This window comes from Nelumbo lutea, chromosome 1 (genome assembly GCF_056320005.1).
Source record: "Nelumbo lutea isolate HS-2025 chromosome 1, American lotus-T2T, whole genome shotgun sequence".
NCBI lineage: Eukaryota > Viridiplantae > Streptophyta > Magnoliopsida > Proteales > Nelumbonaceae > Nelumbo > Nelumbo lutea.
The window spans coordinates 181,204,258-181,218,622 of NC_142684.1; the positions used below are offsets into that span (position 1 = coordinate 181,204,258).

At 38.8% G+C, this 14,365-nt stretch overlaps 1 protein-coding gene across 14 annotated transcripts in view; it reads left to right on the forward strand.

The window, feature by feature from the left end:
- Positions 1-2,120: 2,120 nt before the first annotated feature.
- LOC148879613 (bZIP transcription factor 1-B-like) overlaps positions 2,121-14,365 on the forward strand; it is a 30,450-nt gene continuing 18,205 nt past the window's right edge. For 2 of the 14 annotated variants that reach the window (XM_088961189.1, XM_088961199.1), the window contains exons 1-6: positions 2,218-2,358; positions 2,464-2,533; positions 2,696-2,785; positions 2,875-2,977; positions 3,087-3,143; positions 3,223-3,309. In XM_088961189.1, the coding sequence (XP_088817315.1) occupies positions 2,921-2,977; positions 3,087-3,143; positions 3,223-3,309 (201 nt within the window). In that variant the 5' untranslated portion in view covers positions 2,218-2,358; positions 2,464-2,533; positions 2,696-2,785; positions 2,875-2,920. Of the gene's footprint in view, positions 2,534-2,695; positions 2,786-2,874; positions 2,978-3,086; positions 3,144-3,222; positions 3,310-14,365 lie in introns of all 14 variants that reach the window. The other 12 variants (XM_088961190.1, XM_088961195.1, XM_088961188.1 and 9 more) reach the window with 9 other exon arrangements.

Consider the following 14,365-nt stretch of genomic DNA (forward strand, 5'->3'; position numbering starts at 1 on the left):
TTTCCCAATCGAAATGAAGGAAACACCTGCCCCCATTTACAGTTCCACTGAAGTTAGAGATTTTGATTCTTTTTCGTTTTTGGCCATCTCATGGGCCTCTTATACTACAGTTCTATTTACATACACTATTTTAATATCAACAGAAAAAACTTGTTAGGTGTTTGATGTGGTCCACCAGGTGCATCTAATGTTTCCCTCAGTTCCTTTGAGATGAGATAGTACTGCCATAGCATCTAAAACATAAAAGCTGTAGATATGTTGAGGGAGATTAATTTCCTTAAGCCTCTTGCAACTGCCCAGAGTTCATACTCGGCTGCTGAATTTGCTTGGCTAGGCTATCCTTCTGCAATGCAAATGTTTTTTTTTTTTTCCATAAGAATAAATGAGCAAACTTGAGGTGGCATAGTGTGTGTTGGTGTCACAAATGACTGTTTTGTGGAGGGCGACCATGTGGCTTCATCTGAATTTGGGATGCTAGCTACCAGACTCCCACTGTATGTGCTGCAAGTCAGGCATGTTGGAATAAGCGTTTGCTCTTCTGCTAACCTCCAGTCTCCAAGGGGATTTGGTTGCTTCCCTCTGAATGTTACTCAATTTTCTTGGGCTTTCATGGTTTTGCAGCCACCAGTTCGTACATCCATTGTGTTTGACTCTATCAAAGATTCTGGCTGGATACAGACCTGTTCATGCAACCATGCTGCTCTTGAGAAGTTGCACTCAAAGAAGAGGTGGAGTTGTGGCTCCAGATTGAGTCTTTTGTTCTAACAGCTTTATGATCGATAGTATTTCTAGAGGAGTATTTTGGCATCTGTGGGGAACTTGGAGCTTCCTGATCTCTTCCCATTTCATCTTGTTTTGGGAGGTCTGGTTCTGATTAAAGGGTCTATAAGCCAATCGGAGTACTGAAAAGTCTCCATTGGTTGATCCTTTCCATAGGAGCCTATCATGTCTGTTTTGAGGTGGGAGGGGAATTTGGGTGATCAAATCAATACTTTCTTCTAGCGGCCCAAAAGGGCTTGTTACATACTCTTTAGGGAGTGGTGAAGTTGTTTAGGTTGCATTTGGAAACAATGTAAATGGAGTGTAAATCAGGGTAAATTTGTATTCTAGTTCACTTTTGATTGTGTTTGGCATTATTACATTTATGCATTGACAAATGACAGAAAACACATTTTCCAATGCATATTTATGTTGATAATAAGACCTTAAAGTATATCAATAAAAAAGAAGTGAATTTGCAGTCAAGTGGCCTTTTGATAAAAAATACATGTTTTATTGGAATTCATGTTTGCATCCATTATAACTAAAAATCTGTTTGGTAAGAAGGTAAATTTATTGATGCAAAACTAACCCAACTTTGCAATTTAGGTTGCGTTTGGAAACGATGCAAATAAGTGTGAATGCAAATATATAGAGTGGAAAACGGTTTATATAAATTGTAAAATTGGGTTAGTTTTACACTAACAAATTTACCTTCTTACCAAACAGACTTTTAGCAGTAATGGATGCAAACATGAATTCCAATAAAGATTATGCCTTTTTTTTTTTTATCAAAGGCCCACTTTAATACAAATTTACTTATTTTTATTGATGCACTTTGACATCTTATTATCAATGTAAATATGCATTGATCTGTCATTTGTCAATGCATAATCTTTATCGGGATTTACATTCACACTTATGAGTATCGTTGGGGCATTTCACCAGTGTTGGAGTAGGTTTGTGGTTTGGGATCCAAGGAATGCATGGATCGATGAGGGCATTCACCTGTGTTCCTACTCGTATCTGCCACAACATCTGAGAGCACCGTTGTTAAGTTAAATCAATGTGGTATGAGGTAGGCCCGCCCAAGTTGCATCACTAATTCCTTTATTTATCAAGCACCGCCATGAATTTTCTTTTTTACTTTTATCCCCAAGTGGGATTTCATTTGATCACTGTGCTAGCAAGTGATTCCCAATAATACCCTAGGGTCGAATTGTAATTTTACTGGTACATCATACACGTGTTACAGTGTAATTTAAAAATGAAAATTATCCACTAACCGAAACAAAAAGGGGAGAAGTTCTATTTTCACTTTGTTTTTTGGTAATAAATATAAAAACCCTAGGTCTCTTGCCACCTCAGTGTCCAGCGTCCACTACCACTCCACCCCCTTCCTCTCTATAATTTATACAGTATATATTCTCTCCCAGTATTTCATGTACAGCTACATCTCGCGAGAGTATGTGGGAGGGAAGTAGTTAAAACAGACAAACAACACCAGTCGCTGAAGGATTTCACTCTCACTCTGAACTGAAAGCCTATCGGCAACGGCGATGACGACGACGGCAATGGAATCTTCTCTTTGAAGAAGAAGTCTTAACCGTTTTTCCTTCCTTTCATCGTATTGTTCTTCATATTATTCAGTATGCTGGAATTAAATGTTTCCCGGTTCACGATTTTGCCCTAATTTGTTAGCAGATTTCGCCTCGTGTCGGGATTGCCTCATCGTTTCTCTTGTTATCCTTTAGGGAAAAGCTGCCATTTTCCAGTAAGTTTCAGCAATCTCGCGTATTTTTCTCAATTTCAATTGAATGAGCCTATTGGGCTTGCATTAGTTGCGTTCTTTGATCTGGAGTGGGTTGGGGTTCATACCTAGTCACGGAGCTAAAAGTTGCATTTTGTTTCGGCGTTACGGGTTCTGGTTTTGTAGTTTCTCCCCCTTCTCTCGTCAAGCGAATTTGAGACTATTTTGCGTTGTTCCTGATCGGTTGTAAAGTGTCTTGGTTGTTACTAATTATTTGTAAGGTTTCTGTTAAAATTTTTGGGCATCAAATTTTCAAATGGTTGCACACACATTAGAAACTAATTTAAGACATTCATGCTTCACAGAAACCTGATGTGTTGAGGGACATTTAATTGGAGTTGCTCTCAAGTTATGGGGAGCAGTGAGATGGATTCATCGTCAAAGGCGCCAAAGACGCCTACAACGCAGGTCTACTTCCCTGTAAAAGTTGTATTTCTTGGTTTCGTTTAACCATGATTTATGGTTTTATTATCTCAGGCGTTTTCTCAAACTGTTCTATATTTCATCTATTGTTCAGGAGCAGCCTTCTGCCACTACCACTGCCGCGGTTTATCCCGAGTGGGCTGGATTTCAGGTACTGGTGGAGAAAATTATCTTTTGGTCGTTCTATTTCGAACTTCCTATTGTATTTAATCTTTTGGTTGGGGTAACAGGCATATTCGCCTCTTCCTCCACATGGCTTCTTTCATTCTTCGGTTGCATCTAGTCCCCAGGCTCACCCGTACATGTGGGGAGCTCAGGTATAAAATCTTTATCTTAGTTCCACTAATGGGGTTAGTACATCTAGATCCATATATTGATGCATATAATTTGCTTTATTTCACTTACAAAGCAGCTCGGTCTGGGAAAGGAAAGGAATGGAGTACATAAACCAGCTAAATGCACTCACATATTAACTACCTCATACTTGTATTGATTCTCTCCACAAGTCTTTAGACAATTGGGGCCATGTGGGTTTGACTTTAACCAGTAGAGGAAAAAATTCACTGGAAGAGATCTGCTGATTCTGCTCCTCTGTTATTTGGCCTCGTTCTTGCCTTTCTTCTTCTTAGTTTCTACATTGAACCTCCTTTTATGTTTCTCACTTCTATCAGGTGGAAGTTGAATCTATCAAGTGGAACACTTTCTTTAAAATTGGCTATTGCATGCTATTTCAAAATTTCAACTTGACCAGAAGCATCTGATAATCCCCATCCTGAGTTGAAAACCATCTGATCAAGGAAAAACTTCAATTATTTAAGTGACTTCATTATGTTGAAAACAATGTGATATACAGGGCTTGCAAATAATTGGATTAACCTATCTTCTGGAAGCTTTACAGGAATTGCACGAATAACCCCCTTCCAGATAACTCTTCATCTTCTGATTTCTAATACTGCAATTCTGATTTTTAGGGGTGGTTTCTAACAAAGCGTGCAATTTTTTTCAAGAAAGCTTTTTTCTTGGTAACTTTAAGCTTTATTAATAATATCACCATTATCATAATTATAGAGGAGATTCAAGGCTTATGCAAATTCAGATTTGGTAGAGCTACTAAGTCCAATTGAGCTAGAGTCTACTGCTGCAATTTCCTCTCTCCAGTCCCTGAAGAGTGAAGAGACCCTCAGTACCTAATGGGCCAAGACCACCCCTGCTGCATCCAGCAAAGTTTAGTTTGACAATGTTCAATTCAGGGGGTTTCCAACATCTACTAGTGATATTGATTGCTGAAAATGAGTTTGCAACCCACTGCCAACCTGTAGTGATCTCATCCAAGGTAACGTGGTGAAAGAGTTTTGTCTCAAGAACACAACATGTCACTCTAATCGTGATGCTTTCAATGATAGAGTCTCTTGATCTCTCTTTGTCATTAAATATCCTGTCGTTCCTCTCATCCCAAATGGTCCAAAGAATGATTTAAGGCTGCAAATGGATTGAATCAAATTCATATAGGAGTATATCTGAATTTAATTCGATAAAATATCCGCTAGATTCGAATTTGATAAGATCTGACAGATCTTCAAGATTAAGATTCAAATTTGATTCAACATCTTAATCAGATATAAGATTCGAACTCAATCATAGTAAAATTTTCATCTCATGAAGTTTACTGAAAATCTGAATAAATATATATGCAAAATACATATCCGGTTAAGCTATTAGCAGCCCCTGAGTTTTCTAGAGTATCAGCTAGCATGTTAGCAGATCTGGGCACCCATTTGAATGAGATGTTTAAATTTTTGCTTAGGTTAAGTGCTGTCTCATCAAAGGTTTGTAACTCCATGGAATGTCCTCCCTTCCCTCCATCCAATAAGTTACGGTTTTAATCAATCATCTTTCCAAAATTTGATGGTTGAGCCATCTCTGATCTTAAAGGACACATAACTAAGGAAAGCTGATTGAAACCACATGATACCCTTCCAGACATTCACTCCGTAGGATCATTTCACTTCCTTGGAATCCTACCTGAACCCAATTACTCCACACTTGCAAGCTACTACTCTTCTCCATAGCACCTCCGTCTCAAGATTACCAAGATTATAACCTTCAAATTTGAACTTAAATCTTTTTTTTTTTTTTTTTTTTTTATGAGTAAAATTTGTACAATGCCAAAATATTTTTGCCTTGTGTGGCGTGCAATTGGGCTTTTAATAAACAAGTCCATGACATTGGGTGGAACTACCCAAACACTCTCAAAAGGAATAAAGAAGTGTTTTCACACCTGAGTGGCATAGTGACAAGTCAAAAGGGGATGGTTAGTGTTTTCCCCACATTTCAAAGAATGCATACATGAGGTAGGGGAATAGGGGTGTCCTATATAGTTTGCTTTTATCATGCTTTTTTATTTAGTTTTGAAGCTAATATCATTTCTCAAGACTTATGCCTTGCCAAATTTAATAAAATTTCTAACATATAAAGATTTGTTTTTCTAGTATATATTCTAAAACATGCCATTTTGCATATTTCGAAAGTGTAAACACTATAAAATATATTTAGAAGTGTTCATGCTGTACTTGGTGTTTTATTGGGTATGTATTTTGTTTTACATTTGTGTGCTAGGCATGCATATATATCCATGTATAATTTATTCAAAAAAGTATAATTGCTTAGAATTCACTTTTGCAGAATTCATCGAGGTTCCAATTTTGTTCAAAGGTTGCTTTAGATGTACTAGAATGGAGCAATGATCTAAAATATAGATGTGTGAAATGAAGCACTAGGACCTTTAGATGCATGAGGCATATACCTCATGAATTAGCTAATTTTTTAAGAAAAACACGAAGCTTAAATGAGAAAGTGTAGTAATATAGGAGCTACTCCTTGCACTGTGATCATAAGGTGGAAGAGAGTTCTCCTTTTTGTATATCCAATCCAACTATCCTTTCTGTGAAAATGTAGTACAAGTTTTATAGGTACTTTTTCTCAAAAAATTGCCGAAGTGAAGAAAACATTGGAGTAGCATGCTTTGAAAAAGGCAACCTAAAAACTCAAAAGGAATTGCAGTTGAAGTTGGTGGTGTATATTGTGAGGAGTTACTATATATAAAGTACAAGATCTTGGGGCTAGGAGATCATATCTGTGCTTTGGACATTGAAGTCAAGGAATTGAAAGAACAATTTGTCAAAACTTGTTGCAATGAAAGAATTGGAAATTATAGAAGAAAATGATGAATAATGATTCAATATTTATAACTTGCATAAATATATATATATATTTTTCTCAAAGAAAATATAGGAGGTGTTCATAATTAATATTATTTTTGATCAACAACAAAAACTTTTATTAATCATCATTAAAGAAACGAATATAATAAAGCAAGGGGAGAGGTAGACTCTGTTAACCCTCCCCGAAAAGAAATTCAAATTACAACAAAGCTCAAAACAAACAATCCTTTCCCACCCCTTGTTTTGCAAGTGTATCAACAAAAGAATTAGCACTTCTCTCTAGCCATTGCAATTTTATCTCCATGCCTTGGGTCAGTCACCTTCAACAATGAACTTTCTAATATAAGTTTCCTTTTCTGTTTTTGTTGCTTCCATTATTGCCAAGATCTCAACTCTAAATAAAGCAATAACTTTCCCTTCCTCATCCCTGAAAATTCTTTCAATGCTCGAAGGACCTAGGTTATCTTCATTGCTTCCATCAAAGTTCAACTTAATGAAACCAACAACTGGTGTAGACCAAAGGGGACATCTCATGCTTTTGTGGGGGGCTAGACTAGCCACTTCCTTCTAGTGCCTAAATAGTCCATTTGCAGAGATATCCTCGAAGATATCCAAATACTTCACCAAATAAGTGACTTTAATAGTAATGGTTTCAACAATGGCATCTCAACTTCTTTCTATTTTAGAAAAAATCCTTTGGTTCCTTTCTACCCAAATTGTCCAGCAAGTAGCATTTGTTGCACATCTCCTTAATATTTTTACCCTCTTCTTTGACCACTTGACAGAGAAAGAAGCAAACAAGCTTTTTACATTTGGTAGGGGGTCCACCTGCAACCAAACAAAGATAGAAACCAATCCCAAGTAACTGAGACAAAGGGGAATAGGGATTAACAAGTGATGGGAAGTCTCACCAGTAGCCTTACAAAGGATGCGCCAATTCAGGGATAAGCACCAAATAAGTCTTTTTCTTTGGAGTAAATAACATGTGTTGCGCCTTTCCAAGAAAGCTTCCTAACAAAATGCTCCAATCTTGGGTGGAACCGGTTTACCCCAAACTTTCTTAGTAGGGAAAGGTTGCTCAAGGCCATCAAAGGGTTGAACTAGAGCTTTGAAGAAAGAGTTACAAGAAAAGGCACCGAATGAAAAGTCCAAATCCAGTTTTCCACCCTTGAAGGGTCTAAAACCACCCCTTCCAATATTTGAATCAAGGCCAAAACATTGTTTAAGTCAAAGTCTCTGAGACCCCTCAATAAAGCTCAAATCCCACTCAAACTTATAACTTGAGTCAAAAGGACCCCCACCCAAATATGTTCCCAAAAGGAAGAGCTAGGCTGTTATGGGGAAAGGGATAAAGAGTTGAGGAAAAATCTGGAGGATATACTTTTTAAAGAAGAAATTAGTTGGAAGTAAAAATCTAGACACAAATGGGTGAAGGAAGGAGATAGGAACACGGAATTTTTCCATGCTATAGCTAATGGTAGAAGGAAGAACTCTATTTCTAAGTTGGTGGTTGATGGTACAACTTTAACCCAACAGAATGAGATTGCAGGGGCTTTTGTGGATCATTTCAAATCTATTTTCAGAAGACCTCTAAATGAGAGATTAAGGGTTGAAGGCTTGGATTGGCCTAGGCTCCACGAAGAGTTGATTGAGTGGTTGGAAAGAGAGTTCGAGCTGGAAGAAATAAGGGATGCCATCTTTTCTATGGATAGAACTAAAGCCCTTAGACCTGATGGTTTCATGATGGCTTGTCATCAAGACTGCTGGGAGATAATTAAGGCTGATATTCAAAGTGTGTTCTCAGAATTCTTTGAAAGAGGGGTGATAAATCCAGGTATGAACTCTACGTTTATTTCCTTAATTCCAAAAAAAGAGGGAGCTTGCCACTCTAAAGAGTTCATCCATCGGTTTGGTTAATAGGCTCTATAAGATCATTGCTAAGGTTTTATCCTAAAGAATTAGAGAGGTTTTTCCCTCAATCATTTCCTAATCAAGGTGTCTTTGTGAAGAATAGACAAATTGTGGATCAAATCTTAATAGCAAATGAGAGTGTGGAAGATTTAAAAAGAAGCAAAAAGAAAAGGGCTAGTGTGAAAATTGGATCTAGAAAATGCTTATGATTTGATTGATTAGTCTTTGTTGTTAGAAGTTCTAGAGTCCTTTGGTTTTGGGTAGAGGTGGTGTAATTGGATAAAAGGGTGTATCAGGACATGCCACTATTCCATACTAGTGAATGGTAAGGTGGTAGGCCATTTCCCAGCTATTAGAGGTATTAGGCAAGGGGACCCCATCTCCCCCTTCCTCTTTACCTTGATTACTAAAGTTGAAGTTTTAGGGAGGCTTATTGAGAGGGTAGATTCTTGGAGCTTGGTAAGTGGTTGGAGAGTTGGGAGGGACGGGGTTCTAGTCACTCATTTACAGTTTGCGGATGACACAATTCTGTTTTGTGGCGGGGATGAGATTAGGTGGGTTAGTAACTTAAAATGGGTGATTAATGTATTTGAACAAGTGACTAACCTTAAAGTCAACTTTGATAAGAGTTGCGTGATCGACATTAATATGAGTGCTAGAGAGGTGGAAGAAAGGGCTCAAATATTGGGATGCGAGATTGCTCAGTGGTCATTGAAATGTTTGGGGCTTCCATTAGGGGATAATCCTAGCAAAAGGAGCTTTTGGAATCCGGTGATTTATTGATTCACAAAAGGGCTAGTGTCATGGAAGAAAAACTACCTCTCTTTGGGTGGTAGGATAACTCTGATTAAATCAACCTTAGCAAACCTCATTCTTTACTTTCTGTCTGTGTTTAAAATTCCTGAGGGAGTGTGTAGGGTGTTGGAAAAACTAATGAGGGATTTCCTATGGGAACCAGGGGAGGAGAAAAGGGACCATAGAGTTAGGTGGGATATGGTTACCAAAGCTAAAAGTGATGGTGGACTTGGTTTGGGTAACTTGCAGAAGAAGAATGAAGCTCTTTTGGGGAAATGGCTATGGAGATTGACAAAAGAAAGGGATAATCTGTGGGCTCAAGTAATCCTAAGTATTCATGGGCAAGCGACAGATGGCTGGGATATGGGTGTTTCATCTAGGGCCACAAGAGCTTCTCCCTGGAAGTCTATTCATGCTATCCTTCCTTCCTTTTATCAGGTATGACATTTGCTCTGGTAATTTTGTGAAATTTTGGGAACATGTTTGGGTGGGAGACACTCCTTTGAAAGAGTAGTTTCCTTGTTTTTTTTTTTTTTGATAAATGAGTAAAATTTTATTAAATCAGCAAATAAGAGTTACATGCAACCCATGGAAAGGCACGAGATGTGACCTTTCCTTTAAAGCTAGTTACAGAATTATAAGTACAGAAGAAATTACGCAGAAGCCCAAGATAAAGTATCCTGGAGAACCCCTTGTTTTGCAAGTGAATCAGCCATTGAGTTTGCTGATCTGCCTACCCACTGAACTCTGATTGTCATATTCCTTGTTAACCATTTAACCTTTTGAGAAGATCTCTAAACCCCAAATCACCGTGTCCGGATCCTTCAACCAACCCACTATCACCTAGGAATCCTCTTCAATAATCAGATGCTCTATGCCTAGTTGATTTGCAAGTTGGATTCCTTGTACAACAAGTAATTCGGCCCTTAAAGAGTCTCCCACACCCGCAAGACCCAAGTACAAAGATATAATGCTACTATCTTTGTTTCTAAGCACTCCTCCTATGCTTGAAGGTCTTGAATTTCCTCGGCTACTTCAGTCAAAGTTCAGCTTGATAAACCCCTCCCGTGGTGGCATCCATTCAACCCCATGTCTGTCCTTCCTGGTAGAAGTATTAGCCACTGCTAACCAGCTTCTCCATAAGTCATCAAAAGAGTATGCATCAAAGAGCTTTAGAGTTTTCAGCCACTGAATTTCCCTTGTCAGAATACATTCTTTAACTTCTGAGAAGTTCCTTTCTTTTTCACAAGAGATTCTGGTGTTCATTTTCTTCCCAAACTGTCCACAACCAAGCTGCTCTTATGCACTTCCACATAATTCTCCCTCATTTTGTGTGCCATTCAAAAATAGACGGACTAAACAACAAGCTAGTATTAGATGGCAGGTTCCACCTACACTCAAACAATGTAAGAATTCAATTCCATAAAGCTGTAGCAAAGGAGCAAGAGATCAATAAGTGGTGACAGTCCTCATTCTACGATTTACAAAGAACACACCAATTTGGTCTCCTCTTTTGTAGATTTTCAAAGGTATTAATTCTACCATAATAAACTTCCCAACAAAAGACAAAAATCTTTGGGGGAATGGGCCTAGTCCAAAATTCTTTAACTGGGAAGTTTTGAGGTGCAGAAGTGGAGCAAAGGAACTTGAAGAAAGAGGAGCAAGTGAAAAAACCTTTTGGGTTAGGGGTCCAAAGTCTTGTGTCAGGTTTGAGGGGATCTAAACAAATAGACTCAAGCGAAGACAATAGTTCTGAAACACAAGCACGTTTATCATCACATAACCCTCTATGGAAACCAAAATCCCAGTTTAGGGCCACATAAGAAGCTGGGGAGGAAATAAAACCAGAAATTGACTCTTCCTTATAAAGGGAAAGAGGTAAAGAGAGGGAAAAAGGTCTTTAAGAGGTTGGTTGCCCACCCAAATGTCTTCCCAAAAAAGAACATTGTTTCTAGAATTAACATCATATCTGACCAGATTGAGAAAATGGGGTAGAATTCCGTGAATAGCCTTCCGGGGTGTTGCAAGAGTCGCCCGTCGAGGTACCCCGACATCCCAACCATTCTGCAAATAGCCATGAATAATGTTCACCGCCTTGTGCCATAACCTCTCTCTCTCTAACGACCATCTCCAAAGCCACTTCCCTAGTAGAGCTTCATTCTTAAGAACTAGATTTCCCAATCCTAATCCCCCTTCTTCCTTACTCCTGTTGACTATCTCCCACCTAATCAAATGATCCTTCTTCTCTTCCCCTGGCTCCCACAAGAAATCCCTCATCACCTTTTCTAGCTTCTTGGCTTCCCTTGGGGGTATCTTGAATACAAAAAGAAAATAAACCGGAAGACTAGCAAGTGTCGCCCTAATCAAGGTCACTCTACCCTCTATCGAAATGTAACTTTTTTTCCAAGAAGTCAACCTCTTTTCAAACTTTTCCACAATTGGATACTAGAACCGTTTTTTTTTGGGGGGGGGGTTAGCTCCTAAAGGAAGACCCAAGTAGGTTAAAGGCCAATCAGACATGGAACACTCTAGAGAACTTGCTATAGCCTTTGCCTTCCAAACTTCCAAATTGATTCCCACCACACAACTTTTGTCAAAGTTAACCATTAGGTTTGAAGCAGAGTCAAAGGATTTAATAAGATCTTTTAAGTTCCTCACTCTCCTTAAGTCTCCTCCTTCAAAAAAGATGATGATATCCTCAACAAACTGAAGATGAGTCACCATGACATTATTCCTGCCTATCCTCCAACCACCTATTAGCCTTTCCCTTTCTACTTTAGAAATCATTCTACTGAGCACATCTGCCACAAGTGTGAACAAAAAGGGGGAAAGAGGATCTCCTTGCTTGAGCCCTCTACATGTTGAGAAGAAATCCTTGACCCCTCCATTAACTAGAACTGGAAATTGGCAAGATGTTATGCATCCGCTCACCCACTTGCACCATCTATCCCCAAATCCACATTTCCTTAGCACTTCTAATCGAAAATCCCAATCCATTGAGTCATAGGCCTTTTCAATGTCCAGCTTACAAATAAAACCTTGATTGCCTGATCTCCTCATTTCCTTCATGCATTCATTTGCTATAAGGATTTGATCTATAATTTGCCTATCTTGGACAAAAGCTCCTTGAGTTTGAGTAATGACAAACTTTGAAGGACCTTTTTAATCCTTAAAGGAATCACTTTTGCCACAATCTTATAGATGCTAGTCACCAAACTAATTGGCTTGAAATCTTTAGGGTGTTTGACATCTGATCTCTTTGGGATGAGAGCTAAGAAAGTGACATTAACTCCGCAACTAATTACATGGTTGCTTTCAAACTCCCTAAACACCTCAAATAAATTTTCTTTAATAATGTCCCAACACTCCTGATAGAAAGCCATGGTAAAACCATCTGATCCAGGGGCCTTTGACTTGTTCATAGAAAAAACAACTTGTCTTATCTCTTCCTCTTCAAAGTCTCTTTCCAACCAAGCTGCCTCAATGACTGATAGACCTGGCCAATCTAGACCTTCCACTCTCACCCTTCTCTCCAGTGGCCTACTCAAAATGGATTTGAAGTGAGTTATAAAGCAATTGGCTATCTCTTCTTGTGACTCAATTTCTACTCCTTCAACCTCAATCTTGGCCACAAAATTGTTTCTCCTCCTACCATTGGCCATAGCATGAAAGAACTTGGTATTCCCATCCTTCTTTGATCCATTTATGCCTAGATTTTTGCCTCCAAGATATCTCTTCCTTCAATAGGACCTCTTCCAAATCTTTCTTCAACTTCCATCTCAACTCTCTTTCTTGTGCACTCATGGTCCTCTGATGTTCCTTGAAATCTAAATCCTCAATTTGGGCTGTCAATTTGGCTTTTAACTCTTCCAATCTCCCAAATTTCTCTCTGTTCCAATCTCTTATTTTGGATCTTTGACTTTTTAATTTCTTGTGGAATCTAACCCCTTTCCACTTTACTCCCCTAATCTCTTCTCTCCACCACTCCTTCACTTTATGCAAAAAGTCCTGGTGTGTCAACGACATGTTCTCGAACCTAAAGGGTTTAGGTCTGGAAAGAGTTAATACATGTGATCTACTTCAAAGAAAAAGACCCAATAGTTGTTTGTGTCCTCACTGGTGTGCTCTCTGCAAAGCTGATGGTGAGTCATTGATTTCCTGTCAGTTTACTAAAAGCATTTGGGAGTGGTGTACTTCTTTGTTTGGGTGCAAGTGGACCCCCCCCTTTGAATGTGTAGAGTTTATTCAGGTTCATGCCGAGTAGGCCAACAAAAGGGGCCAAGGCTATGTGGAGATGTATGAGGGCTGTAGTATGCTAGACTGTTTGGGAGGAGAGGAACTCACGAATATTCTCAGAAGAGGAGAGAACCTTGGAAGTAATTTTAGAGGTAATCCATATTAGGGTGATACATTGGCTGAAAACTTTGGCTTTGTTTGCAGATTTCTCAGTAGATGAGATGGTAAAAACTGGAAGGAAATTGCAGAATTAGCTTCAGCTAAGAAGGCATCACTTTCTTGTTGGAGTCCTCCACCTAACGGCTTTATTAAACTGAATTTTGATGGAAGCAGTATGGGTAATCCAGGTCCATCTGGAATAGGGGGAGCAATAAGAGATGAACATGGAAATCTGTTAGCTATGTTTTCAGGATCAATTGGGGAAGGAGGCTCCTTGAGGGCTGAGATTCTTGCAGCCCTTGAAGGGTTACAAAGAGCCAAGGAGCTGCAAATTAGTAAGCTGATCATTGAAGGAGATTTTGAAGTGGTGGTGAACTAGTTAAAGAGGATACTCGAGGATATGGAAGAACAACAATGGAAAAAGAAAATTTAAGTGGCTGGCTAAGGATGTTGAAATTCAGTACAAATGGGTTAAGAGAAGTGCAAACTCACTGGCAGATGGTTTAGCTAGGCAAGGGGTTAATAGGAACTCTTTGTTTTGGGCTTTATTGTAATTGTATTTGCTACTCATAGACTGTTATAGGGAGCTAAGATTGTTTAGCCCCTTTGCCTTGTAATTTTTCTTAATATTAATTACTACATTTCACAGTTATTGATAAAAAAAAATCTAAAGGGTTTAGGTCCAATCCCAAAGGTCTCTTGGCCTAGCTTTATAGGGCAATGATCCGAGGTAACTCTGGGCAGAGCTCTAGCCACCAAACCCCTCCAGTGTGCTGCCCAACTCCCTTCCACTTCACCCCTCTTAAATCTTCTCTCCGCCATTCCCCAATCAAGTGCACCAAATTCGGGTGAGTTAACCACATATTCTCAAATCTAAAAGGCCGTAGACCAGAGGCTAGTATTCTCTCAAGGTTTAAAAATGAGCATGTAGCCACCTTCCTAACTTTTTTATAATTCTGCTTTTGATTGGAATTTGGGTTTTAGAAGGGCTCTTAGAGACTCTGAATTGGACTCCTTTTCTAATTTGCTTAAGATTCTGGATGAGGTAGTT